The sequence below is a fragment of the Scyliorhinus torazame genome, chromosome 1 (genome assembly GCF_047496885.1).
Source record: "Scyliorhinus torazame isolate Kashiwa2021f chromosome 1, sScyTor2.1, whole genome shotgun sequence".
NCBI classification, from domain to species: domain Eukaryota; kingdom Metazoa; phylum Chordata; class Chondrichthyes; order Carcharhiniformes; family Scyliorhinidae; genus Scyliorhinus; species Scyliorhinus torazame.
In genome coordinates this window covers 135,478,402-135,505,357 of record NC_092707.1, presented here as the reverse complement: position 1 = coordinate 135,505,357, position 26,956 = coordinate 135,478,402, and the positions used below count along the sequence as shown (strand labels likewise).

The following is a 26,956-nucleotide window of genomic DNA, read 5'->3' as shown; positions in this document are numbered from 1 at the left end:
CGTGATCGATGAGTTCTCCCGTTTCCCATTCGCCATTCCCTGCACCGACATGACCTCAGCCACGGTGATTAAGGCACTGCACAGCATCTTCACCCTGTTCGGTTTCCCCGCTTATATCCACAGCGACCGGGGTACATCGTTCATGAGCGATGAACTGCGTCAGTATCTGCTCAGCAAAGGCATTGCCTCGAGCAGAACGACCAGTTATAACCCGCGGGGAAACGGGCAGGTGGAGAGGGAGAACGCGACAGTGTGGAAGGTTGTCCTTCTGGCCCTGCGGTCGAGAAATCTCCCAACCACCCGCTGGCAGGAGGTCCTACCCGATGCCCTACACTCCATTAGGTCACTCCTCTGCACGTCCACGAATGAGACCCCTCACGACCGATTGTTTCTCTTCCCCAGGAAGTCTACCTCCGGGGTCTCACTTCCACCTTGGCTGATGGCTCCGGGGCCTGTTCTTCTCCGGAGGCACGCGAGGAGCCATAAAACGGACCTCCTAGTTGAAAAGGTCCGACTGCTCCACGCCAACCCCAGTTACGCCTACGTGGAGTACCCCGACGGCAGGCAAGATACGGTTTCCCTCCGGGATCTGGCACCCGCTGGATCCTCCACCACAGATGCCCCTTCCCGCGCCGCTCCCCTGCCGGTCCCGTCGCCCCATACAACACACCCCCTTCCGGCCCTACCACCCGTTGGTGAGCCCCTACCATGCGCCCCCCCTTTACACACCCCTCCGCGCCGGCACCGCTACCCCCGGCCCTGCCTAGTTCCACTGCCCCGACCCGGACCGAAGCTCCGACCGCTGTGCTCCCAGATGTGCCCTCAACTGGGACGTCCGTGCCCGCCGCACCACCGCCCCAATTGAGGAGGTTGAGGAGGACGATCCGGCCACCGAGATGGATGGACCTATGATGGCACTTCACCCCCGCCGGACTCTTTTTTAAACAGGGGGTGAATGTGATGAACGGTTACTGCCTTATCATCATGTAAGGTGATGTCCCCTTTACGTTCGGGCTTGGAACCCTGGGGACTCCGCCTCTGGCTCCGCCCATCTGTGAGCCATACATAAAGGGCTGCCTCATGGTCTGTGTAACAGTCAGCACTTGTCTCAGCTCTAACATAGTTATTAGTCTAATAAAGCCTTCTTTACAGTTTAATCTCTAAGCGTCATTATTGAGGGTACCTCAATAAGTATCCTTCTTCCTCTTAACAAGACATTCAACCTCTCTTGTCAACCATGGTTCCCTCACTCGACCTTCTCTTCCCTGCCTGACAGGGACATACATATCAAGGACACGTAGTATCTGTTCCTTAAACAAGTTCCACATTTCAATTGTGTCCTTCCCTGACAGCCTATGTTCTCAACTTATGCACTTCAGTTCTTGTCTGACAGCATCGTATTTACCCTTCCCCCAATTGTAAACCTTGCCCTGTTGCATGCACCTATCCCTCTCCATTACTAAAGTGAAATTCACAGAATTGTGGTCACTATCTCCAAAATGCTCCCCGACTAACAAATCTATCACTTGCCCTGGTTCATTACCAAGTACCAAATCCAATATGGCCTCCCCTCCGGTCGGACAATCTACATACAGTTTTAGAAAAGCTTCCTGGACACACTGCACAAACACCACCCCATCCAAACTATTTGATCTAAAGAGTTTCCATCAATATTTGGGAAGTTGAAGTCACCCATGACTTACCCTGTGACTTCTGCACCTTTCCAAAATCTGTTTCCCAATCTGTTCCTCCACATCTCTGCTGTTATTGGGGGGCCTATAGAAAACTCCCAACTAGGTGACTGCTCCTTTCCTATTTCTGACTTCAACCCATACTACCTCAGTAGGCAGATCCTCCTCGAACTGCCTTTCTGCAGCTGTTATACTATCTCTAATTAACAATGCAACCCCCCCCACCCCCCCATCTCTTTTACCACCCTCCCTAATCTTATTGAAACATCTATAACCAGGAACCTCCAACAACCATTTCTGCCCCTCTTCTATCCAAGTTTCTGTGATGGCCATCACATCGAAGTCCCAAGTACCGATCCATGCCTTAAGTTCACCCACCTTATTCCTGATGCTTCTTGCGTTGAAGTATACACACTTCAACCCATCTCCGTGCCTGCAAGTACTCTCCTTTGTCAATGTTACCTTCCCCACTGCCTCACTACACATCCTGAATATCGGCTACCTTGGTTGCTGGATTGCAAATCCGGTTCCCATTCCCCTGCCAAATTAGTTTAAACCTTCCCGAAGAGTACTAGAAAACCTCCCTCCCAGGATATTGGTGCCCCTCTGGTTCGGATGCAACCCGTCCTGCTTGTACAGGTCCCACCTTCCCCAGAATGCGCCCCAATTATCCAAATACCTGAAGCCCTCCCTCCTACACCATTCCTGCAGCCATGTGTTCAACTGCACTCTCTCCCTATTCCTAGCCTCGCTATCACGTGGCACCGGCAACAAACCAGAGATGACAACTCTGTCTGTCCTGGCTTTTACCTTTCAGCCGTACTCCCTAAACTCGTTTATTACATCCACACCCCTTTTCCGACCCACGTCGTTGGTACCAATGTGCACCTCCCCCTCCCCCTTAAGGATCCTGAAGACACGATCCGAGACATCCCTGGCCCTGGCACCCGGGAGGCAACATGCCTTCTGGGAGTCTCGCTCGCGACCACAGAATCTCCTACCTATTCCCCTGACCATTGAGTCTCCTATCACTATTGCTTTTCTATTCTCCCCCCTTCCCTTCTGAGCTCCAGAGCCAGACTCTGGGTTGCTGAAAGAGCGGCAGAAATTAGTGTCTACGGGTAAGGCAGTAGGGCAGCTGAGAAAGGCCAGAGGGACAGTCTATGAATATGAGAAGGCGAGTAGGATGTTGGCACACCAATTGAGGAAGCAGTAAGTAGCGAGGGAGATGGGAAAGGTGAAAGATAGGAGGGAAAATATGGTGCTGGATTCTCTGCCCCGCTGTGCCACATTTCTACCCCGACCTGCCAGCGGGATTCTCCGTTACGCCGGCTGGTCAATGGGGTTTCCCATTGTGGGACAGCCCCACGCTGTCATGAAACCCCTGGGCTGCTGGCAAAACGGAGAATTCCGCCGGCGGAGAATCCCATCCCATGGTCTTAGACCCGGTGGGGGCGAATGGGACATTTGAGGACTATTATAAGAGGTTATATGATTCGGCCCCCCAGCTAGGGTGGAGAGAATGAGGTGATTTTTAGATGGTTGGAGTTCCCCAAGGTGGAGGAGGAACTGGTGGAGGGTCTGGGAGTGCTCACTGGTTTGGTGGAGGTGATGGAGGGTATGGGGGTGATGCACGCGGGGAAGGCCCCGGGCCTGGATGGCTTCGCAGTCGAATTTTAGAAAAGATTTTCGGGGAACCTGGGGCCCCTTCTGGTAAGGACATTGAAAGAATCAAAGGAGAAGGGGAGAACCCCCCACCTTGTTGCAGGTCTCAATTTACTTAATTTTAAAGAAGGATAAGGACCCTGAGTAGTGTGGGTCCTACCGTCCAATTTCATTGCTGAATGCGGACGGCAGGTAGCTGGCTAAGATCTTGACCTCACGGATTGAGGACTGTGTGCAGGTGGTGAGAGGGTAAGGCCAGACGGGGTTTGTAAAGGGGAGGCATCTGTCGGCCAATATTAGACGTTTGGTAAATGTTATAATGATGCCCCCAAAGGCACTCAATGTGGAGGTAGCGGTCGCTATGAATGTGGAGAAGGCCTTTGACCGGGTAGAATGGAACTACTTGTGGGAGGTGCTGGGGCGGTTTGGGTTTGGGCAGGGTTTTGTGAATTGGGTCCGGTTGTTGCACCAGGTTCCGGCAGCGAGTGTAAGGACGAATCGGTTGAGTTCGGGGTATTTTAGGTTCTTCATAGAATTTACAGTGTAGAAGGAGGCCATTCGGCCCACCGAGTCTGCACTGGCCCTTACAAAGGGCACACTACTCAAGCCCATGTATCTACCCTATCCCTGTAACCCAGTAACCCCCACTTATCCTTTTTGGACACTAAGGGCAATTTAGCATGGCCAATCCACCTAACCTGCACATCTTTGAGAGGAAACCGGAGCACTTGGAGGAAATCCACGCAGACACGGGGAGAACATGCAGACTCCGCAGAGACAGTGACCCAAGCCGGGAATCGAGCCTGGGACCCTGGAGCTGTGAAGTAACTGTGCTAACTACTATGCTACCGTGCTGTATCGGTTGCATCGTGGGATGAAGTAGGGATGTCCACTTTCCCCACTGCTTTTTGCTTTGGCGATAGAACCATTGGCAATGGCACTCAGAGTGGCAAGGGGTTGGCAGGGGATAGTGCAGGGATGTGGGCGGTGGAGCATAGGGTCTCGCTGTATGCGGGCAATTTATTGCTTTATATATCGAACCCATGGAAGGTATGGGGGGGATCATGGGCATATTGGAGGGATTCGGGCGTTTCTCTGAGTATAAATTAAACATGGGGAAGAGTGAGGTCTTCTCGAACCAGGTGAGGGGGCAGAAGAGGAGGCTGGGTGTGTTTCAGGTGTCTGTTCATCCAGGTGGCGCAGGGATGGGAGCAGCTACATAAATTGAATTGAGCACAATTGGTGGAGCAAATGAAGGGGGATTTTAAGAGGTGCGACGTGCTCCACTGTCATTGGCGGGGCGGGTGCAGACCGTGAAGATGACGGTACACCTGAGGTTTTTATTTGCGTTCCAGAACCTCCCGATTTTTATTCCAAAAGCTTTTTTTAGGAAGGTTAATGCACTGATCTTGGGGTTTGTGTGGGCGGGTAAAGCCCCATGGGTGAAGAAGGTGCTGCTAGAGCGGGGACATGGTGGGGGGGGGGGGGCAGGCCCTGCCAAATTTGATGAACTATTACTTGGCAGCAAATATAGCCATGGTAAGGAAGTGGGAAGTGGGGGAGGGGTCGGTATGGGAGCGGATTAAGGCAGCCTCTTTGAAGGACATGAGCTTAGGGGCACTGTTGACGGCACCTCTGCCATTTTTGCCGGCCAGCTACTTCACAAGTCCGGCCCTGAGGGTGTGGGGACCTGGAGGGATTTTGGTGGGGGTTTGCTGACGTTATGTCTGAGGTGCTGAGGGTGAAGATGGTCCTGAGTCCAGAAGTGACAATCTTCGGAGTGTCGGAAGACCCGGAAGTCCAGGGGGCAAGAGAGGCCGACGTGCTGGCCTTTGCCTCCCTGGTAGCCTGGAGACGGATCTTGCTGGAATGGAGGGACTCAGGGCCACCTAAATTGGGGGTGTGGGTGAATGACCTCGCGGAATTCCTCAGGTGGGAAAAGATCAAGTTTGCCTTGGGATGGTCTGTGGAGGGGTTTGCCCGGAGCTGAAAACTGTTCATCGACTACTTCAAAAATAGTTAAGACATCAGCATTGAGGGGGCCGGGGTGGGGGGGGGGAGGGGGGGGCACATTGTTCGTCAGGAAGCTCGACCCACCATTAACCTGCCTTTAAAGTCCTGAGGACATCACACCAAAAGTTCATCCTGCTATCGGGAAACTGATTTCTGGCCTCAGTTACAGTTCCTCCACCTGCCAAGCTTTCTGATGCTGGCGGGACCAAAAGATTCGCCCCTGGTAACTGCTCCTTCAGCCCTTGTCCAGTGGAATTTGCTCTCTAGATTTATCCCCCTTGTCCATAACAAAGAACAATAGAGCACAGGAATAGGCCCTTCGGCCCTCCAGGACTGTACTGGTCATGATACCAAGCTTTGCCAAAAACCTCAGCACTTCCTTGTGCCGTATCCCTCTATACCCATTGATGCACGATCAATGACCACTAAAGCGAGGTTGTAGTCCAACTGAAGGCTTTAATAAGCTAGATGTTTCCCCCAGCAGCTCAGGTACAGAATGAAGGCTGCTGGGGCGGCACGGGCTCTTATACCCCGCCTAGCCGGGCGGAGCTACCATACAGCTTGACCAATAGGAAGCATACAATTTCTACCAATGGTGTTCCAGCATTACCAGGTACCGTAATACCTCTACTACCACATTCACCCCCTGTTAAAAAGGAGTCCGGCGGGGGTTGTGGCCTGATATTACAAACATGGCAACGTGGTGGAATTAGTTATGGAGGTACCGTAATACCTCCGTACAGCGTTTTGTAACTATTTACAATTCGAGTAACTATTTACAATTTATGATTTAAATTTACAATTTAAAATGAAGCAATCAGTCGATCGGGGGCCCTGGTCGTCCTCTGTGATCGTCGGAGCTTCGGTGGTGACTCCAGTGGAGGCTCGGGCGTCTGTGACTCCGGGAGCGTGGCCTCGATTTCTGTGGCAGCTTCGACACCCCTAGACGGAGCTGGTGGGGAAAACGGTTGACCTGGTAAGGGAGCACCTGCGGGGTGCATCGGTGGGTGGGGGGGCCTAGACGGGGCCGGCGGAAGGACCGATCCTCCTGTAAGGTGCCCTGGTGGAGGGGAGGGTGGGACTGGTGGCTAGGGTGTATGTGGGGCTCCGGCGGGCACCAGGTCTCGTAGGGAGACCGTATCTTGTCGGCCATCGGGGTACGCCACGTAGGCGTACTGGGGGTTAGCGTGGAGAAGATGGACCCTCTCGACCAACAGGTCCGACTTGTGCGCCCGCACGTGTTTTCGGAGCAGGATGGGTCCGGGAGCTGCCAGCCAGGTCGGGAGCGAGGTCCCAGAGGAGGACTTCCTGGGGAAGACAAGGAGACGTTCGTGAGGTGTCTGGTTGGTTGTGGTACAAAGCAGTGACCGGATGGAGTGAAGGGCATCCGGGAGGACTTCCTGCCAGCGGGAGTCTGGGAGATTCCTGGACCGTAGGGCCAGTAGGATGGTCTTCCAGACCGTTCCATTCTCCCTCTCTACCTGTCCCTTCCCGCGGGGGTTGTAACTGGTCGTCGTGCCCGAGGCGATGCCCTTGCTGAGCAGGAATTGACGCAGTTCGTCGCTCATAAAGGAGGACCCCCAATCGCTATGTATGTAGGGGAACCCGAACAGTGCAAAGATGCTATGGAGGGCCTTGATGACGGTAGTTGCGGTCATGTCGGGGCAGGGGATGGTGAATGGGAACCGGGAATACTCGTCAATCACGTTCAGGAAGTACGTGTTGTGGTCGGCGGAGAGGAGGGGGCCTTTGAAGTCCATGCTGAGGCGTTCAAAGAGACAGGAAGCCTTTATCAGGTGCTCTTTCTCTGGCCGGTAGAAGTGCGGTTTGCACTCCGCGCAGATTTGGCAGTCCCTGGTGGCTGTCCTGACCTCGATGGAGTAGGGCAGGTTGTGGGTCTTGATAAAGTGGAAAAAGCGAGTGACCCCCGGGTGGCAGAGGTCCTCGTGGAGGGCTCGAAGGCGGTCCACTTGTGCGGTGGCACATGTGCCACGGGTAAGGGAGTCAGGAGGCTCGTTTAGCTTCCCGGGACGATACAAGATCTCGTAGTTGTAGGTGGAGAGTTTGATCCTCCGCCGCAAGATCTTATCATTTTTATCTTGCCCCGCTGTGCATTATCGAACATGAACGCCATCGACCGTTGGTCAGAGAGGAGAGTGAATCTCCTGCCGGCCAGGTAATGCCTCCAATGTCGCACAGCTTCTACTATGGCCTGGGCATCCTTTTCGACTCAGGAGTGGCGGATTTCGGAAGCATGGAGGGTGCGGGAGAAGAAGGCCACGGGCCTGCCCGTTTGGTTGAGGGTGGCCGCCACAGCTACGTCAGACGCGTCGCTCTCGACCTGGAAGGGGAGGGACTCGTCGATGGCGTGCATCGTGACTTTGAAGATTACACTGGAAGTCTAAACCTAGGAGTATGGCCGCGCAGAGGTGGGGAAGGACATAGAGCTGGTAATTTGTATACTCTCTTCCCTGGACTGTGAGGTTTGCTGCACAAAACCCCTTTATCTCTACTGAATGTGAACCGGAGGCCAGGGAGATTTTTTGATTAACGTGGTGGACGAGGAGAGAACAGCGCCTTTCCGTGTCGGGGTGTATGAAGCTCTCCGTGCTCCCAGAGTCGATTAGGCAGGACGTCTCGAGCCCGTTGATAAATACAGTCGTTGTAGCAGTTGAGAGTGTTCGAGGCCGAGACTGATCCAGAGTCACCGAGGCTAATCACAGCAGTTGAGTGTTCTCTTCGGGCAGTGTGTGGTCATCCGAGTTGGGGTCCTGGGGGTCCATCCAAGGTGGCGGCTCCCATTGGTCGCACATGGCTGGGGGTGCACAAAATGGCGGCGCCCATCCATCTAACGTGGCGCCCGCAGGACAAGATGGCGGTGCCTGGGGGCTGCACGTGGCCCTGGAGTAGGAAGATGGCGGTGCCCGCTGGCCGCACGGGGACCGTGGAGAGGTTTATGGTGGTGGTCCGCATTCGCCACCGGAGACCGCGGCAACCGTACGGACCTGGCATACCCCCATGAAATGGCCCTTTTTACCGCATCCCTTGCAGGTGGATGCGCGGGCCGGGCAGCGCTGGCGGGGGTGCTTGGCCTGCCCGCAAAACTAGCAGCGGGGCCCCCCGGTGTTGCCAGGCCACCTTGCAGCACAAGCTTGTGGGGCTATGGGGGATGTCTCAGGATCGGCTGCGGAGGGGTTCCACGCTGCCCAGGGGGCTGCCGTGCGGTCGGGAACGAAAGCTCGGGCGTTTCTGGAGGCCACATCCAGGGAGCCGGCAAGGGCCCGTGCCTTCTTGAGACCTAGAGTGTCTTTTTCCAGCAATCGCTGGCGGATTTGGGAGGACAGCAGACCTGCCACAAAAGCGTCCCGGACCAAGAGTTCAGTGAGTTCGCTCGCCGAAACTTGCGGGCAGTTGCAGTTTCTCCCCAACACCAGGAGTGCACGGTAGAATTCTTACAGCGATTCCCCAGGGATCTGTCACCTCGTTGCTAGCAGATGTCAGGCATAGACCTGGTTTACCGGGCGAATATAATGTCCTTTTAGCAGCTCTATTGCTGCATCGAAGTCTTCCGCTTCCTCGATGAGGGTGTAAACCTCCGGGCTCACCCTTGAGTGCAGGACTTGCATTTTCTGTTCTCCCGTGGGTGTGTTTTCGGCCATCCCAAGATATCCTTTAAAACACGCCAGCCAATGCTTGAAGATTGCCGCTGAGTTTGCCGCATGGCGGCTGAGTTGCAGACACTCCGGCTTGATTCGGAGCTCCATCCTTTTATATCTAACTTATTAAATTGATGCACGATCAATGACCACTAAAGCGAGGTTGTAGTCCAACTGAAGGCTTTAATAAGCTAGATGTTTCCCCCAGCAGCTCAGGTACAGAATGAAGGCTGCTGGGGCGGCACGGGCTCTTATACCCTGTCTAGCAGGACGGAGCTACCATACAGCTTGACCAATAGGAAGCATACAATTTCTACCAATGGTGTTCCAGCATTACCAGGTACCGTAATACCTCTACTACCACACCCATCCTATCCATGTGTTTGTCAAGATGCCTTTTGAATGCTGTAACATTGCTGAAACCCCCCTTTTCCTTGACTCCATCATGAATTGCTTTCCTATTTGTCCTCTTCCCTCTCCATTTCTCTGTGAGTCTCTTTGAGAGTAAAATATAAGGGGAAGAATCTTCAAACCATTGAAGATATTCAGAGCTTGGGACAAAGCGTGGGTCCTGACCCGACTGTTGATGCCTGACTGCAGGTCTGCATGATCATACTGGAGGCAGCCAATTAAGAGGCAACTTCCGGGACTACCATCAAATGAAAGATGGTGTGTGGGACAGGCACCTGACTGAGCCAATGGGAGGGCCCGCAGTGCTGTCCTGCTAGATGCCCCACTGAGAGAGGTGGGTGCTGCTGCGAGACAGGCCAGGAGAATTCGTGGGAGCCTCAAGAGTTTTAAATGACTCATGGCCACAGCTGCCAGGCTAACATTGTGGAGGTGGAATTCCCTCCACGGGATGGTCTGAGGCTGCAGCTGTGGCTGAAGCTGATGGACGTGAGGATTTGAATACAAAGGCATTTGCTGGAGCCCTGGTCTGTCCCCAGAAAACTGCCACTGGGGACCTGCTGAACCCAAATTGGTGTTAAGATTAAATGAGTCAATGCTTCTATTAAAATAGTGATCAGACAATGTTGTATAAGCATGTTAACTGCGGCGTGTTAATTTTTTGTTGTTGGCCACAAACAAGTCCAAATTGAGTTGGTAAAAAGAAAACTAGGTTTATTGCAAAGCAATTAGATATTTACAATATACATTAGATCCCAGCCAAGTCTGTTCTGTCGGTTCAATACCTGGCTAACTTTATATACAACTCAATCACAAATGTCCTCAGGCTCCCCGCTCCCTTAGCAGGGGTGCTCGTACTCGGCGAGACACATGGGGAGACTGATTGCTCAAACCCAGTAGGTCTTGTGCGGGTAATAACAAGGTAGTACTTTTGCAATGTTTCAATAGTAGCAAGAAATTTATTCTGTATATTTGGCCTTTTCTGACAAGTGATGCGGGAAAGTTTCATTGCAACAAGCTGTAACCCTTCATTCTGTCATGTCACAAGACACGCCATCCTCAGAAGAACATCAGTGTAGATCGCTGGGTGACAATGCACTATAGGGCAGCACAGTGGCATAGTGGTTAGCACTGCTGCCTTGCAGCGCCGAGGTCCCAGGTTCGATCCCGGCTCTGGGTCACTGTCCGTGTGGAGTTTGCACATTCCCCCCGTGTTTGCGTGGTTTCGACCCCATAACCCAAAGATGTGCGGGTTAGGTGGATTGGCCATGCTAAATTGCCCTTTAATTGGAAAAAACGAATTGGGCACGCTAAATTTTTTAAAAAGCAAAATAAAAGAAAGACAGTGCACTATACAGAAAGGCACATCCTTTAAGGTGTAGAAAGTTTTTTTGTTTCAAGTTTAGTATGTTCAAGGCTGAGAGAGGCAGATTTTTAATCAGTAAGGGATGTGATGATAGGTAGACTATCATCTGAATATAATAGGAACAGTTCATCATCATCTGCATGTGTATTATAAATTACATGTTTTGCTGTTGTAGTTCTAGCATCTGACCAGCAGCTGAAGCGAGTTTGCAGGCACAGGACCCGGATGCACCATGTGTTCCATCAGAAGGTGTTTGCAAGGTGTTCATAGCAGTCGTATATTAGAGTAGTTCTGTAGTATGTTAGTGCAAGTTATTGTTAGACATTTATTTCCAACTGTATTCATCTTTGACATTTTAGTTATTCGTTAGTGTAGCATTAGTAATAAATAACTTTGTTTATAAAACAAAGTTTAATGTTCTTTGTTCCCATGGCAATATTGAGATTCCACATCAGCCCAATCGAAGTACAGCCGGATCCTGAGAAGTTAAAAGCCACTGTCTGCATGCCTCGTCCGCATGACAAGAAAGCGGTACTACGTATGCTTGGAATGGTGAACTTTGTGGGAAAATTCATCCCCATCTTAGCCTCACAAATGGTGCATCTCAGGAATTTAATAAGGAAGGCTGTTCCTTTTGAGTGGACTGACAGTCATGAGGCAGAATGGTCTAACCTGAAAAATGCATTGACCCCCACACCAGTTTTAGCATTCTTTGAACCAGCAAAGAACACAAAGATATCGACTGATGCCAGCCAGAATGGGCTCGGGGCAGTTTTGCTACAAGAGAACACTGATAAGACATGGCAAGCAGCAGCATCCAGGGCAATGACAGAAACCGAGAAACGGGATGCCCAAATCGAGAAAGAATGAATCGGACTAGTGGTGGGAATTAAAAAATTCCACATATGTTTACAGCCTGCCAACGTTCAACAGAGGCCGATAATCGACCACTAGTGTCAATTATTCAAAAGAACCTTGGTGAGATGTCACCTCAAATCCAGAGGCTAATCATGAAGCTACAGAGGTACTACTTCGAGCTAGTGTGGCAAATACATTGTGGTTGTGGATGCCCTTTCCAGAGCAACCGACAATAAGGAACGGACAGCCATCTAGGAAATATTACAGGGTCAGGTCGATCTGGTGATGGAAACCCTGCCTGTATCAGACAACAATACAAATTGATTAAGGCTGAGACTGAGAAAAATGAAACCTTGCAGAAGGTAATCCATCATATGAGACAGGGATGGTCTACAGACTCATGCTCCAAGTTCTTTTATTTGATTTGATTTATTATTGTCACATGTATTAGTATACAGTGAAAAGTGTTGTTTCTTGCATGTTATACAGACAACGCATACCGTACAAAGGGAAGGAAGGAGAGACTATAGAATGTAATGTTACAGTCATAACTGGGATGTAGAGAAAAGACCAACTTAAGATCAACTTAAGTCCTGGAACGTCAGGCACGAACTGAGCTACATTCATTGGCTTTGTGCTCAGAAGAAACCGTATAGTCATTCCACAATCACTACGGCACATGATCATCATACAGATTCACAAAGTGCACTAGGCAGGCCAGAGAATCGGTTTATTGGCCAGGGATCAATCAGGACATTCAACGAACAGTCGAACACGGTAAAATATGCCAATGATATCAGAACCATCAACGCAAGCAACCCATGGCTGAAAGTGAGCTAGTCAATAAACCATGGATGAAGGTCGGGGTTGATCTTTTTTACCTGGATGCCACTGAATGTATGCTGCTAATTGATTACTACTCCAACTACCCGGAGTTAATGAAACTACTGAATTCCAGCAGTGCCAGAGTGATGCGATGTGCACATCATGGCATACCACATATTGTTATGGGCGATAACAGTCCCTGCTTTGACAGTTGGAAGTGGCAGGATTTCGCTAGGAGATATGATTTCAAGCACATCAACTCCAGTCTGCAGGACTCTCAATCCAATGGGCAAACAGAAAAAGGGGTCCACATCATTAAGACTCTGCTCAAGAAGGCCATTGCTTCACACAGTGACTCGTATCTAGCCCTCTTGGCGTACTGTACCACAGCACTGAGCAGTGGGTTAGCTCCAGTTCAACTGCTATTGGGTTGGAAGCTGCGGATAATGCTTCCTGAAAAAATCAGTAATAAGCCCATAAGGCAAAAGAAAATCACTGCTCAAAAGCAGAAACAAGCAGCACGGTAGCACAGTGGTGAGCAAAGTTGCTTCACAGCTCCAGGGTCCCTGGTTCGATTCCCGCCTTGGGTCACTGTCTGCGTGGAGAATAAACATTCTCCCTGTGTCTGCATGGGTTCCCTCCGGGTGTTCCGGTTTCCTCCCAAAATCCAAAGATGCGCAGGTTAGGTGGATTGGCCATGCTAAATTGCCCTTAGTGTCCAAAAAGGTTAGATAGGGTTGCTGGGTTACTGGGATAGGGTGAAAGTGTGGGCCTCTTTCCAAGGGCCGATGCAGACTAAATGGGCCAAATTGCCTCCTTCTGCACTGTAAATTCTATGATTCTATGAAGGACATTACTACAACCACTTCAGCAGAATGTTGAACGATTTGGGACCAGATGATACAGTCAGGCTTGAGACACCACAAGGATGGTCCATGACTGCCAAAGTCATAAGGCAGGCAGGTCCCAACTCCTTTGTCATTCTCACGGATCAAGGCTCAATATTGAGACAGAGTCGCAGAACGTTGCTAAAGCTCATGCCGAATCACCCGTTTACTCTTCAATCAAGACTGGATGATGGGGTGGCTCCTCCTCATAACGCCTGAGACTACACACACGGCTGTAGAAACTCCGAACATTGAAGCAACCAATGGGCAAGTTAGTTTACCAGAAAATCACCAGACTACCTTGTCTTCACCTCAAGAACTGTGATCATCCACCAGGGTTCGAAGACACCTGATAGAATCAATTTATGAACATCAACAACCTGATTGATTGGACTGTGAAATGTCACTTTTGCATGCATGCAGTTTTACGTGACTAAAGTCACTGGACATGTATATAGTATGAATGTACATGATTATGATTTAAAATCATTTCAAAAGAAAGGAGAATGTGATGATAGGTAGACTATCATTTGTATATAATATGAATAGTTCATCACCATCTGCATGTGTATTAGAAGTTACATGTTTTACTGTTGTAGTTCTAGAATCCGACCAGCAGGTGGGTCGAGTATTCAGCATGGGATCCAGATGCATCCTGGGCTGGATTCTCCGCACTCCGATGCTGGAATCCCGTCTTGCACCTGGGTGGAGAATCCAGTTCCACGCATGGAATCGGGACCGACGCCAGTTCCTCGATTCTCCGGCCGCCGAAAAGCGACGCACTTGGGGAGTATGCTGCGCCGCGCATCCCCTACTTGCGGCCATTGCTGGAGGCCCGTCCCGCTATTCCCAACCCTCAATCGGCTGAAGTCCCTACGGTGTGGACCACTCATGGTCCTGCTGTTCGGGGTACCCGTGTGGCGGCTGCGGACTCAGTCCACCGCCGTCATGGTCGGGGGCGGGCCGGTCGGAGGGCAGGGGGGCCTTATACGGGACCGGGGTATTTTCGAGCGTGCGTTCGGGTTCGGGCACGCAGCCGATCAGGGGCACTATTTGCGCGGTAGAGCTCTGTGGTCTCAGTCCGCCATGGAGCACGGCGTGGCCTCTGGAGGCCGCTGCCGTGCGCATGCGCGGCCTCTGACCCGGAAGTGCGGGGAGCCGTATCTGCAGCTGGAGCTGCGTACCTCATGATGGCTCCTACTAGCCCCCTACAGGGCTATGAATATGTGGCCTTTTTATAGGCAACAGTTTGCACGACGGCGTGGGGACATAGTCCCTGAAATGGAGAATCCAGCCCCATGTGTTCCATCAGAAGATGTTTGCAAGGAGTTTATAGCAGTCCATATTAGAGTAGCACTGTAGTATCTTAGTGTAAGTTAGTGTCAGACATTTGTTTCCAACTGTATTCATCTTGGACATTTTAGTTATTTGTTAGTGTAGCGTTAGTAATTAATAACTTTGTTTGAAAAAAAAGTCTAATGTTCTTTGTTCACATCGCAATAGCTAGATTCCACATCAGCCCAATCAAAGAACATTACAAGGGAATTAAGGGTTATTGGGATAATGTGGAAAAGTGGAGTTCAGGATTATCATATCAGATCAGTCTGAATCTCAGAGCAGACCCGATGGGCCAAATGGCCTATTTCTGTTTCTACATGTCATGGCACTGAGCAACCCTCACTACTTCTCGTACATGGACCTTTATCATGTACACTGACAGTGAGCATTCTTTTAAACTATTCAATCACAGATGTAGCAAGCTTCACCTCAATTCAACGTTTGAGCATTTTCCACTGAGGCTGCAGAATGGCCGCACCTTCAGTTGCCTTGCCTTAAATTCTGGAACTCCCTCCCTAAACCTCTCCACTTCTCTACCTTCCTTCCCTCCTTTAAGATGCTCAAAACAACCTACCTCATTGATCAGTACGGTAGCTTTGTGGATAGCACACTTGCTTCACAGCTCCAGGGTCCCAGGTTTGATTCCGGCTTGGGTCATTGTCTGTGCGGAGTCTGCACATCCTCCCCGTGTCTGCGTGGGTTTCCTCCGTGTGCTCCGGTTTCCTCCCACAGTCCAAAGATGTGCAGGTTAGGTGGATTGGCCATGATAAATTGCCCTTAGTGGCCAAAATTGCCCTTAGTGTTGGGTGGGGTTACTGGGTTGTGGGGATGGGGTGAAGGTGTTGACCTTGGGTGGGGTGCTCTTTCCAAGATCTGGTGCAGACTCGATAGGCCAAATGGCCTCCTTCTGCACTGTAAATTCTATGTAAATCAAGCTTTGGGTCATTTCTCCTGATACCACCTCATGTGGCTCAGTGTCAAATTTTGATTCGGAACGTGTTGTGAAGTGACGCGGGATATTTTATTACATTAAATACACTATTGGTGCGATTTAACAGAAACATTTCTAAGTCTTGAACACGATTGGCGGGGTGTTTCTTGATGGCTGTGTTGGGGAGATCATGGCCTGTATTTAACGGCACTTAGTGCCGGCAATGAGCCCCAAAAGCCATTATTGGCTATCACCCCGCTGATTCGCCAGACTCGGTGTGTCGCCGCTAACAAGGGGGAGCTGCTTTTAAACACACATCACCACTCACTCAGTCAACACACGAGTATGGCAGCGTGCAGACTTGCTCCTCACGTGGGGGTGATGACCTCACGAGGCTTCTCGATGCCATCAATGCGAGGCGGGACATCCTGTTCCCCTGAGGGGGTTGAAGGACCAGCAGCAAGGCCTGGGAGGCAGTGGCAGCAGCTGTCAGTGCGGGCAGCATGATGAGGAGGATGCCATCCAATGTCGGTAGAAGACCAACGACCTCCACTAGGCTTCAAGGATAAGTTACCAAATCTCTCCTGGAATCAGTTCTGCCTGCTACCCCTCAAATTTCCAACCCCCCCACACCGACAAGTCACTGCCTGATACCTCATACCCTCTTCAAATTCGATCTTCATGTTTGTCATCAACACAACACCTTCATGTCCAGGTGCGATGCACACACATGCCACCTGCGATAGATGCCACCACCCACCCCCCCAACCCCCACCCATAAAGTGTGCAGCTCACAATGCTCTGTTTTTGTCCCCTCAGGAGAAGATAGCCCATAAAAACCTGGAAAGGATCAAGATGGGAGGCGAAGTGCCAGAGATTCAAGGCCTCACCCGCTATGAGGAATGGGGGAAATTGTGGGGTTGACCGAGTAGAGAGCAGTGACTGACAGCGAGTCTGGCCTATGCTACAGAGGTGAGGATCCAGTGCCCCTTCACTCAGATGACCTGTCTCCCGTGACCTGTCTGTCAAAATGATCCTTCCCTCTCATCACCGCTGTCCCCCACCACCCACACCCCTTCTATGACGAACTTTTTAAAGCCTTACACTCCAATTCAGTGACATTCTTTATAATACTGTCACTGTTAATAAATACATCTCCTTTTGGACAGAGAAAGGGTATTGATACAATGATGCAAACAATGTTAAAAATCTCATCCTCCATTGAAAATATCTTTAAAAGAAATGTTGGGTACGATCTTCCCAAAAGGGAATAAAGTTCCTGAGCGAGCGTTTAGCCGAGTGTTTCCCAGCACTCGCAGTGCCAAGCAACACGTGACTACTCAACGCGACTTGCTTTGAATAAGGGGCCTAAAGAGGGAACGTGCAGCCGAGGCTGCACATAGCCGTTTTCTTTACAACGGGGAACTTGTTGCGTCCTTATTCTCCGAAGCCCACAAAATTCCACGACCTTCCCCCTGCTCCCCCCCCACCGCCCCCCACCCCCAGCCCGAACACAACTTGGGAGAGTTGGAGAGTTCCCTGGCTCTCTGACACCCATACTGTGCAACCCTGGCCTGATCACACGCATGCACAAAATGCCAGCTTGGCAGTGCTCCAGCCAGCTGGCAGTGCCACCTGGGCAACTTGGCAGTGCCAGGCTGGCACCCAGGTGGCATTGCCAGGGTACCCAGGAGACACCAGTAGTGCCAGGGCACCACTCTGGCCAAAGGGCATAGCAGCTGTGGCTGTCCCATCCCCTTGGCGACCCCCACGAGTGCCATTCCATCTGGTCCCCGTTTGTGGGGACCAGTACCAAACGGCGCTCACCTGAGGACTCTGTGGCGAAGGGGTTGAATCCCAAAACTTCAGGTACCTCGAGAACCTGTACATTAGAGTAAGGCTTACAGTCTCGCTCTTCTATTCAAATTTGCCAAAACCTGACCCCGACATTGTTGGCGTGATTCCCCTTGCAGCATCTTGCGAGATTGTGTTGAATCCCACGAGGTGTTGCGAGCCGGGTAGATCCTGGGAACGGGGTCTCCCAGCTTTCATTGGCCATGCTGCGCCGTGGCGAGCTGCTTTTCTGGCTGAAAGACCGCGCCCATTGATTACAAAAAAATGATGTAATGTTGGGCAACAATATTGCATAACCTACAAATTACATTATCATGTTAAAAAAATGCCCACATGCTGTTTGCCTCCCTATGCAAAATAAAGTTTGCCGCACACTATTTTATGTGGAGACCATCCCTTTAATTACAGTAACCTTTGGTACTTATCAGGACAATCTTAATTGGTGTTTATTTTGCAATCTAGCTATTATCTTTCACTCATAGTTCCAAGAACTTACCCAGTCCAAAGAATGAAATCTGGCTGAGAATGAAGGTCTTTCATGGTATAAATGGACAGGTTGATGAGGTCCCAGTTGGAGTCACACAGGTAGCTCCCCCACTTCCCTGGGTTTGATACAGGTTTAGAGGATGAAGGACACACGGTGTTTGGGTTCTCTGTCACTTTATAATCAGGGTCCCAGTGAAGATCTGTGATGTGCCAAAAATGACCTGCCAAAGGCAAACATTTATTCTAGATTGGGATACACTGCTTGCAGTCCCACTCATCAATGATTGTTCTCTGTATAAAAAAACAATGTAAATAAATAATGATTGTTCTCAATGTGGGAAATCACAGCAGCTGGACTGAGCCCAGGGACAACTTTAAAGCTGAACATTTCTCCTCCCTTGCACCAGCAGCCGGTAGTCACCATGAGCACCATGTGTGCTGATACCACCCTGATCGTCTTTATCTCGGTCTGCATCACCCTGTTAGTTGAAGGTTTCAACATGGGTACTGGTGTACAGAACTGAGAAATATAAATGACTGAAGGCTGAAGTAGAGAAACAGAGCAAGAAGTTAGAAAAAAAGAGGCTGTAACAGAATCTGCTGGGAGGCAACTAAAGGATAAAATAAAGACAAGAAGAAAAATTGAAAAATAATAACCAGGACCAATAACCAATGATACGAATGAAGCCTATTGGATTTTGCTTCACAGCTTTGATGGGCATGTTTAATTCCATATTTGCTTCCATTTATGCCTTTGTTGTACATCAGGGATTGTCCCACCACAACCTTCTTAACGAAGATTACAGATTCATTTTCTTGTACATTTTATATACAATGTCCGTTCGACAGAACATTCAGAAACTCTGGGTCTGGCTCCTTCATGTGCGACTACCAACCAGGCTGGAGGATTCCTGGGACCTCCACCTCAAGCAAGCAAATTCTCATGATGAAACTGTTCTGTATTGATTGATTGATTGATTTGATTTATTGTCACATGTACCGAAGTACATTGAAAAGTATTTTTCTGCGGCCGAGGGACAAGTAGACAAAGAGAATAATCAACAGAGAACATTGACAAATGGTACATCGACAAACAGTGATTGGTTACAGTGTGGAACAAGGGGCCAAACAAATCAAATACATGAGCAAGAGCAGCTTAGGGTGTCGTGAATAGTGTTCTTCCAGGGAACAGATCAGTCCGAGGGGGAGTCGTTGAGAAGTCTTGAAGCTGTGGGGAAGAAGCTGTTCCTATGTCTGGATGTGCGGGTCTTCAGACTTCTGTACCTTCTGCCTGATGGAAGGATCTGGAAGAAGGCAATGCCTGGGTGGGAGGGATCTCTGATAATGCTGTCTGCCTTCCTGAGGCAGCGGGAGGTGAATACAGAATCAATGTGGGGGTGGCAAGCTTGTGTGTTACGCTGGGCTGAGTTCACCACACTCTGCAGTTTCTTGCGACCTTGGACCGAACAGTTGACATATCAGGCTGTGATGCAGCTGGATAGGATGCTCTCTATCGCACACCTGTAGATGTTTGTGAGAGTCGATGCAGATATGCCAAATTTCTTTAGCTTCCGTAGGAAGTAGAGACGTTGTTGGGCTTTCTTGACTGTTGCATCAACGTGAGTGGACCAGGCCAGACTGTTGGTGATGGTGACCCCCAGGAACGTAAAGCTATCGACCATCTCCACTTCGGAGCCATTGATGCAGACGGAAGTGTGTGTCGTGCTCGCTTCCTGAAGTTGATGATCAGTTCCTTGGCCTTTCCGACATTTAGAGAGGTTGCTTTCGGTACACGATGCAACCAAGTGATTTATCACTTTGTATTGTATATCAAATATCTGTCTACTCTCTGTGGCAGTATAATTAGTACCTTTCACAGCTAAAAAGACAATTCTTTGTATCTAACAATGATTGAAATGCAAAAAGGTTGGTGTGTAAAATTGAAATATTTACATATTAAACTACCATTTTTTGGGATACAAAAACACATTTGGCCTGCACATTTTGTGACTATTGCACATTTAATTATCATCCCAACAAATTAAGTGGATGCGATCTTTAAAGGCAGAGAAACTCAAGCAATCAGCTGTGTGACTGACCTAATTACATCTCATCCAATTCCTGGTATATGGGCAAATATGGTTTCCGTAGGGAGTACTAGTTTGGCTATAATTGGCTTCAAGGACAGTAAAGAAAAGCCACAATTCCTGTCTACTAACTTCTGTTGGAAAGTGTTCTTGAGTGGACATAGTGGGTGAGATTTCAATCCCTGTGGCAGAACTCCGCTGCCATAATGAGTTTCGACTGCGCACAGATGTGGAAACGACAGATGATGGGAGTAGGATGAAACCAGCAGCAGGCCCAACTTAAACACAAAGTCAAAGGAGAGACAAGGAATGGTGACCATAAAAAGGGTCTTTAAATATTAGCTTTCCCTTCCTTTTTATGGATACTCATAGACTTAATAACATGCATCCAGAATTTTCTGTTTTTATTTTTTACTTTTGCAAAAATATACTGAATTCATAAAATATTTGAAAGAATATTACAAAAGATTTAAAAATGAACAAAACAGGAAGTGCAATAATATTCAGGTTTTCTACATAGATCATGTTGCACTCTGAAATGCTTCAGTACAATTGTTATATATATAATATTCACTGCATATATTCAATATGAGTCAGAATGCCCCTTGTTGCATTATGGCTGATAGGACTTTGCAGCAACCTTTCCACATTGCACCTCTTGAGGTGGCTGCTCCAAGCTTTAGTGCATCAATCAGCATGTAGTCCTAGACTTTGGAATGTGCCAGTCTGCAACACTTTATTGTGGGAAACTCTTTGCACTGGAAGACCAAAAAATTTTGGGCAGACCAAAGAGCATCTTTCACCGAGCTGACGATCCTCCAGCAGGAGTTGTTTGTCTCGGTCTGCGTCCCTGGGAACTGCCTGTATACCACAGAGTCCTGCGTCATAGAACTGTTCGGGATGAACCTCAACAAAAATCACCGCATCTCGTTCCAGGCTTTCTTTGCAAAGGCACATTTTATTTCAGTCTGTTTGAATCCTATCCGTGTACCATGGATATTTGAGTGGTAACTAATCTCCCATTTATGCCTTTGTTGTACATCTGGGGATTGTCTCACCACAACCTTCTTAACAAAGATTACAGATTCAATTTCTTGTACATTTTATGTACAATGTCCATTCGACAGAATATTCAGAAACTCCTGGCTCTGGCTCCTTCATGTGCGACAACCAACCAGGCTGGTGGATTCCTGGGACCTCCACCTCAAGCAAGCAAATTCTCATGATGAAGTTTGCATTATTTCTACTGCCAAAGCTGTGAGGACCACCTCACTGTTTTCTCTCCTCAATTTTGCCTTTTACCTCTGTCCTAAGTGTTGGCGAACTGTTCCTTGCTATGTCACCACCTCCTCCTCTATGTTGTGTTTCTGATCAAACATGACCCATGAGACGAAAATCCAAATCTATCTCCTGATTGAGCTTGTTAATAGCCTTAAGCAACCATTTAAGAAGTTCCGGTTGATGGTGTCTTTCAGCTTCCATCGGTACATTCTGAAATCCAAGTGGCCAGATTTGCATCAGGAGAGAAGGTGGCACAGTGGTATTGTCAGTGGACTAGTATTCCAGAGGCCTAGAGTTATCTGGGGTCCCAGGTTCAAATTCCGCCACTGCAGATTGTGAAATCTGAATTCAATAAAAATCTGGGATTAAAGTCTAATGATGACCATGAAACCATTGCCAATTGTCTTAAAAACCCATTTGATTCACTAATGTCCTTTAGGGAAGGAAATCTGCCATATTATTATAATTATATCTACCTGGTCTGGCCTATATGTGACTCCAGACCCACAACAATCTGGTTGACTCTTAACTGTCCCTCAGGGGCAATAAATGCTGGCATAGCCTGCGATGCCCACGCCCCATGAACGTTAAAAAAAAAAGACCCCAGGCAATGGTCGCCCACGCAAATAATCTAAAACCCTGCCCAGCGAGCAACCATGACTGGCAATAACTGATTAACCACAAATGACCTTTGAAACTGTGATACTGTAGCTCAGTGAAAACAAGTGTCTTCGGAGGCGATGTGCATGTGTATGTGTGTGGTGGAGGGGGGTGAGAAAGTAGTATGCCAGAAGAGAATAAAGACAAATCAATGTGCTAAGATGATATACTCACAACGTAAGAAGAATAAGAACAATGAGGCTCAGAGGTATAAGGCTGATTGTCATAGCAATGCTAAAGTAGATACTTTAATAAGTTGACTGCAGGAAGTACAATTTCCACCTCTGATTGAATTAAATAACATAAAACTAATCAGACCTTACCTCCCTGGCTGAAAATGATCCCAACATTAGTAAAAAAAAGAAGGAAGCCCAGGAATTCCATTGCTACGAGAGCAGTGTGCACACTATTACCAATCACTTGGTAGAATTAATGATCAAAGTTCCAGTGTTTTAACTTTTATTGAGGCTCAAAGGAAGGAAGTATATGATTCACAGCCCATATCCTGTACCAAAGCCATAACTGCCTTATTAGACTTCAAGATAAAATCCACTCCAGCTCATTTCCTTCCAAATAGGCCTTAACTACAGTAGAAACTAATCTAGGTTCCCAACCCTAGTTATTTCAATTTGCCTTGGCTTTCAGATTTATTGTCACTCTTGCTTCTGCATCAGAACGCTGTGTGTCTTTGTTGACTGGCATGAACACAATGGACCGAATGGCCTCCTTCTGTGCTAAATGTCTACGAATCTAGTTTTAGGTCCATTGCAGGGAGTTAGGCACAAAATCTAGATGGACACTCAAGAGCAGGACCGAGGGAATGCAACATTGGTGGAAGTGACATCTTTCATTTATGATTTTAAATCAAACTCTCATCTGCCTGCTCAAGTGGATCTAAAAGATTCCATGGTATTATTTTGAAGAGGAACAGAAGAGTTATCCTGGGTGTCCTGATCAATGTTTATACCTCAACCAACATCACAAGAGAGAGATTATATTGTTATCTTCACCTTGTTGTGGACAAATTGGCTGCTGTGCTTCTTACCTCACACTTTGGGATGACTAATATGAAAAGATGGTACACGACAATTGGCACAGCTTTGTAGAGTGTGGATGAGCAGAGAGATCTTGGTTTGCATATACAAAATTCCTTTGGCAGCACATGTTCATAAAGTGGTTAAAAATGGTGGTTACTCGGGTTTATAAATCAAGGTGTTTAATGTAAAAACAGAGACAATGATACAAATGTATAAATCACTGATCAGGCCTCAACGACAGCTGACATTTATATTGCACCTTTAATGTAATAAAATGTTCAATAACATGCATCTCAGGAACATTAGAGCAATGGTCCCAAACCTTTTAAGCTTTTTTCTAAAAGATCACGTTTAGAACCTACATGCAGCATAAGATCTACTCTTACAAATTTGACTTTATTTAAACTTCTGTCACGTAAGAGTACTCGTTAAGAAATGGGTGTTTAAGAAATTTATCTTTAAGGAATGGAGCTGCTCATGTTACTGGAGTGATGTCAGAATGTGGGTGGAGCTGAGCTCTCCTTCTGCTTTTTAGGTTTTAGTTTGAGAAAGAGCTTGGGTGTGTCTGTGTTCTTCAATGAGCTGAATCTGAAGTTAAAAGTGAGCAGCACTGCTGTTGATCTCTGCCATGAAAAACTATCTATGGATCATTTGGTGAATTCAGAAGAAGTATAAATGTTTTCAGTCTTGAATGTAAACCCTGATGTGCTCCTGTTTGGAGGTTTGTTAAGTCTTTTGGATGTTAAAAGAGTAGCATACAGATTACTTAGTGTTGCATTCTTTGGGGGGTGTATTTGATTTACTGGTTGCGAAGATGTTCACTGTTTGCTTTAGAAATGTTAACTTGAGTTCATAGAATAAACATTGTTTTATTTTAAAAACCACTGGTCCATATCTGCTGTACCATACCTGTAGAGTGAGCCATGTGCTCCCCATACCACAATCTATTAAAAGTTGTGGGTCAGGTGAACTTCATGCTACACTTTGGGATTCTCTAAACCCTGATCCATAACAACTGGGGGCTCGAGGGGGATAAAAGTCTACCTATTGGATTGGCTTAGTGAAGTTAAAGACAGTGAGGGGTGAGCATATGGTGGTTGCTTTTCAGGTGTGGTATTTTAGTTTAAGTGGGGAGTGTGTTGTGGACAATGGCTCTTTCAGAGGCTCAGATGTTTTTGGGGGTGGAGACGGTCACACGCAGTACCTTACGGACAGAGACTAAAAGCAGACTGTTAGATTTGGCAAAAAACATTGCCGTTAACATTACCTGACAAAATGCGAAAAGATGAGGTAATTATGGCAGTGGCTAAGCATTTAAAGTTGCCTGAGATACAGCTTGCATCATTGGAAATGGCAAACATTCAGTTGCAAATTAAACAAATGGAACATGAGAAAGAATTCAAGCAGCTTGAATACGAAAGAGAGATAGCGGAAAGAGAAAGAGACAGAGAGGAAAAAGAAAGAGAGAGAGAGTAAAAAGAAAAGGAGAGAGAAGAAAGAAGGAAAGAAAGAATAGCCCCAGCAGAACAAAAAGAAAGAGAAAGGGAGATATAGGTCAGGGAAAAAGATAAAGAGAGAGAATTTGAACTTCAGAAAATTACCATGAAACATGACAGTCAGTTAAAATTGGCAGACGTAAAGCAAAACGTACAGTTGGATGATAGTAATGAGGATAGTGAGAAAGGGTGTCAAAGGCGGAGGCTTGGTGGGAATCTATTTAAATATGTCCAAGCATTGCCAAGGTTTGACGAGAAGGAAGTGGAAGCCTTTTTCATTTCATTTGAGAAGGTAGCTAAACAAATGAAATGGCCACAGGACATGTGGGTATTACTGATGCAAACAAAACTGGTAGGTAGAGCAAGTGAAGTGTTTGCATCACTACCGGAGGAGGTATCTGGGACGTATGAGGAGGTGAAAAAATCCATCTTGGGTGCATATGAACTAGTGCCTGAAGCCTCCAAAGGTTTAGAAATTTAAGGAAAGAATTTGGTCAAACATACTTGGAGTTTGAAAGGCTCAAAGAGAGTAATTTTGATAGGTGGCTAAGGGCTTTGAAAATAGATCAAATGTATGAAGCTCTCAGAGAAATTATAATTTTGGAAGAGTTTAAAAATTCAATTCCTGATGTAGTGAGAACTCATGTAGAAGAACAGAGGGTTAAAACTGCGAGGTTAGCAGCAGAAATGGCAATGATTATGAATTAGTTCATAAATCAAAGCTTGGTTTCTGACATCAGTTTCAGCCTGTAAGGGATAGAAATTGGGGACATGAGAAATACTGAAGTGGTAAAGGTGATCTGATGGGAGATAATAAGGAGTGTACCTCAGATTAAAAATGAAATCCAGGAGGGTGGAACAGACATGAGAAGTTTCAAATGTTTTCACTGTAATAAACTAGGCCATGTAAAGTCACAGTGTTGGTGGTTGAAGAAAAGCACTGGGAAGGCTGATGTGGTAAAACAGGATAAGACAGTGGGGTTTGTTAAAGTGGTAAAGGAAAGCCCAAGTGAAGCGAAGGAGGTGCGAAAGATTGTACAGCCTGATCAAGAGGTGATTGATAAGAAGGTGCCAGACCTCTTTAAAGAATTTACTTGTGTGGGTAAAGTTTACTCAAGTGTATCAGGAGGAGCAGGTAAAGAAGTCACAATTTTAAGAGATACGGGAGCTAGTCAATCTTTAATGGTAAGAGATGAGTTATGTAGATTGGGAAGAATGTTGCCAGAAAAGGTGGTAATATGTGGAATTCAGGGTGAGAGGAATAGCGTTCCATTTTATAAGGTAAGGTTGGGAAGTCCAGTGAAGAGTGGTGAAGTGGTAGTAGGAGTAATAGAGAAACTATCTTGTCCAGGAATAGAGTTTATCTTGGGTAATGATATAGCTGGAACGCAGGTGGGAGTGATGCCTACTGTGGTTGACAAGCCAGTGGAAAATCAGACAACTGAAGTGTTGAAGGACGAATATCCTGGGATTTTTCCGGATTGTGTAGTGACAAGGTCGCAAAGTCACAGGTTAAGACAAGAGGAGAAATCAAAGAGTGAAGATGACGTTGAAGTGCAATTGTCAGAAACGATTTTTGATCAGATGGTTGAAAAAGAACAAGTACAGGTGGAGAGTGAGGCGGATATTTTTAGTTAAGGGAAATTGGTGGTGCTGCAACAGAAAGATGTAGAAATAAAACAGATGTATCAGAAAGCATATACGGAAGAGGAATCTGCGTGTATACCAGAGTGTTATTACCGTAAAAGTGATGTCTTGATGAGAAAATGGAGACCTTTACATATGCAGGCGGATGAAAAGTGGGCAGAAGTTCATCAAGTAGTATTGCCGGTAGGGTATAGAAAGGAGGTGTTGCGAGTTGCACATGAGGTACCAGTGGGAGGTCATTTGGGAATAAGGAAAACTCAAGCTAAAATCCAAACATTTTTATTGGCCTGGACTGCATAAAGATGTAGTTAAATTTGGTCAATCATGTCACACATGTCAAGTGATAGGGAAACCTCAAGCAGTGATAAAACCAGCGCCCTTAATACCCATTCCAGCATTTGAGGAACCTTTTACAAGGGTCCTAATTGATTGCGTAGAACCGCTTCCTAAAACAAAAAGTGGGAATCAATATCTTTTGACTATAATGGATGTGTCTACTAGGTTTCCAGAAGCCATTCCAGTACATAATATTACAGCTAAAAAGATTGTGGAGGAATTACTTAAATTCTTTACTAGATATGGACTACCCACAGAAATACAATTGGATAAAGGATCAAATTTTGCCTTGAGGTTATTCAAAGAACTAATGGATAGCTTAGGAATAAAACAATTTAAATCAACTGCCTACCATCAGAATCGCAGGGAGCGTTAGAAAGGTGGCATCAGACATTAAAGACAATGTTGAGGGCGTATTGTCACGATTATCCAGA

The 26,956-nt window shown here is 47.5% G+C and overlaps 1 protein-coding gene and 1 pseudogene across 1 annotated transcript in view; one reads left to right on the top strand and one right to left on the bottom strand.

The window, feature by feature from the left end:
• Positions 1-22,410, bottom strand: part of LOC140429692 (acid sphingomyelinase-like phosphodiesterase 3b) — a 100,563-nt gene extending 78,153 nt beyond the window's left edge. Inside the window, exons 1-2 of the mRNA XM_072517006.1 lie at positions 22,330-22,410; positions 17,989-18,199 (exon numbers count right to left, since the gene is read on the bottom strand). Of these exons, the coding sequence (XP_072373107.1) occupies positions 17,989-18,199; positions 22,330-22,390 (272 nt within the window). The 5' untranslated portion in view covers positions 22,391-22,410. The remainder of the gene's footprint in view (positions 1-17,988; positions 18,200-22,329) is intronic.
• Positions 18,401-21,416, top strand: LOC140429687 (calcium load-activated calcium channel-like; annotated as a pseudogene).
• Positions 22,411-26,956: the final 4,546 nt, after the last annotated feature.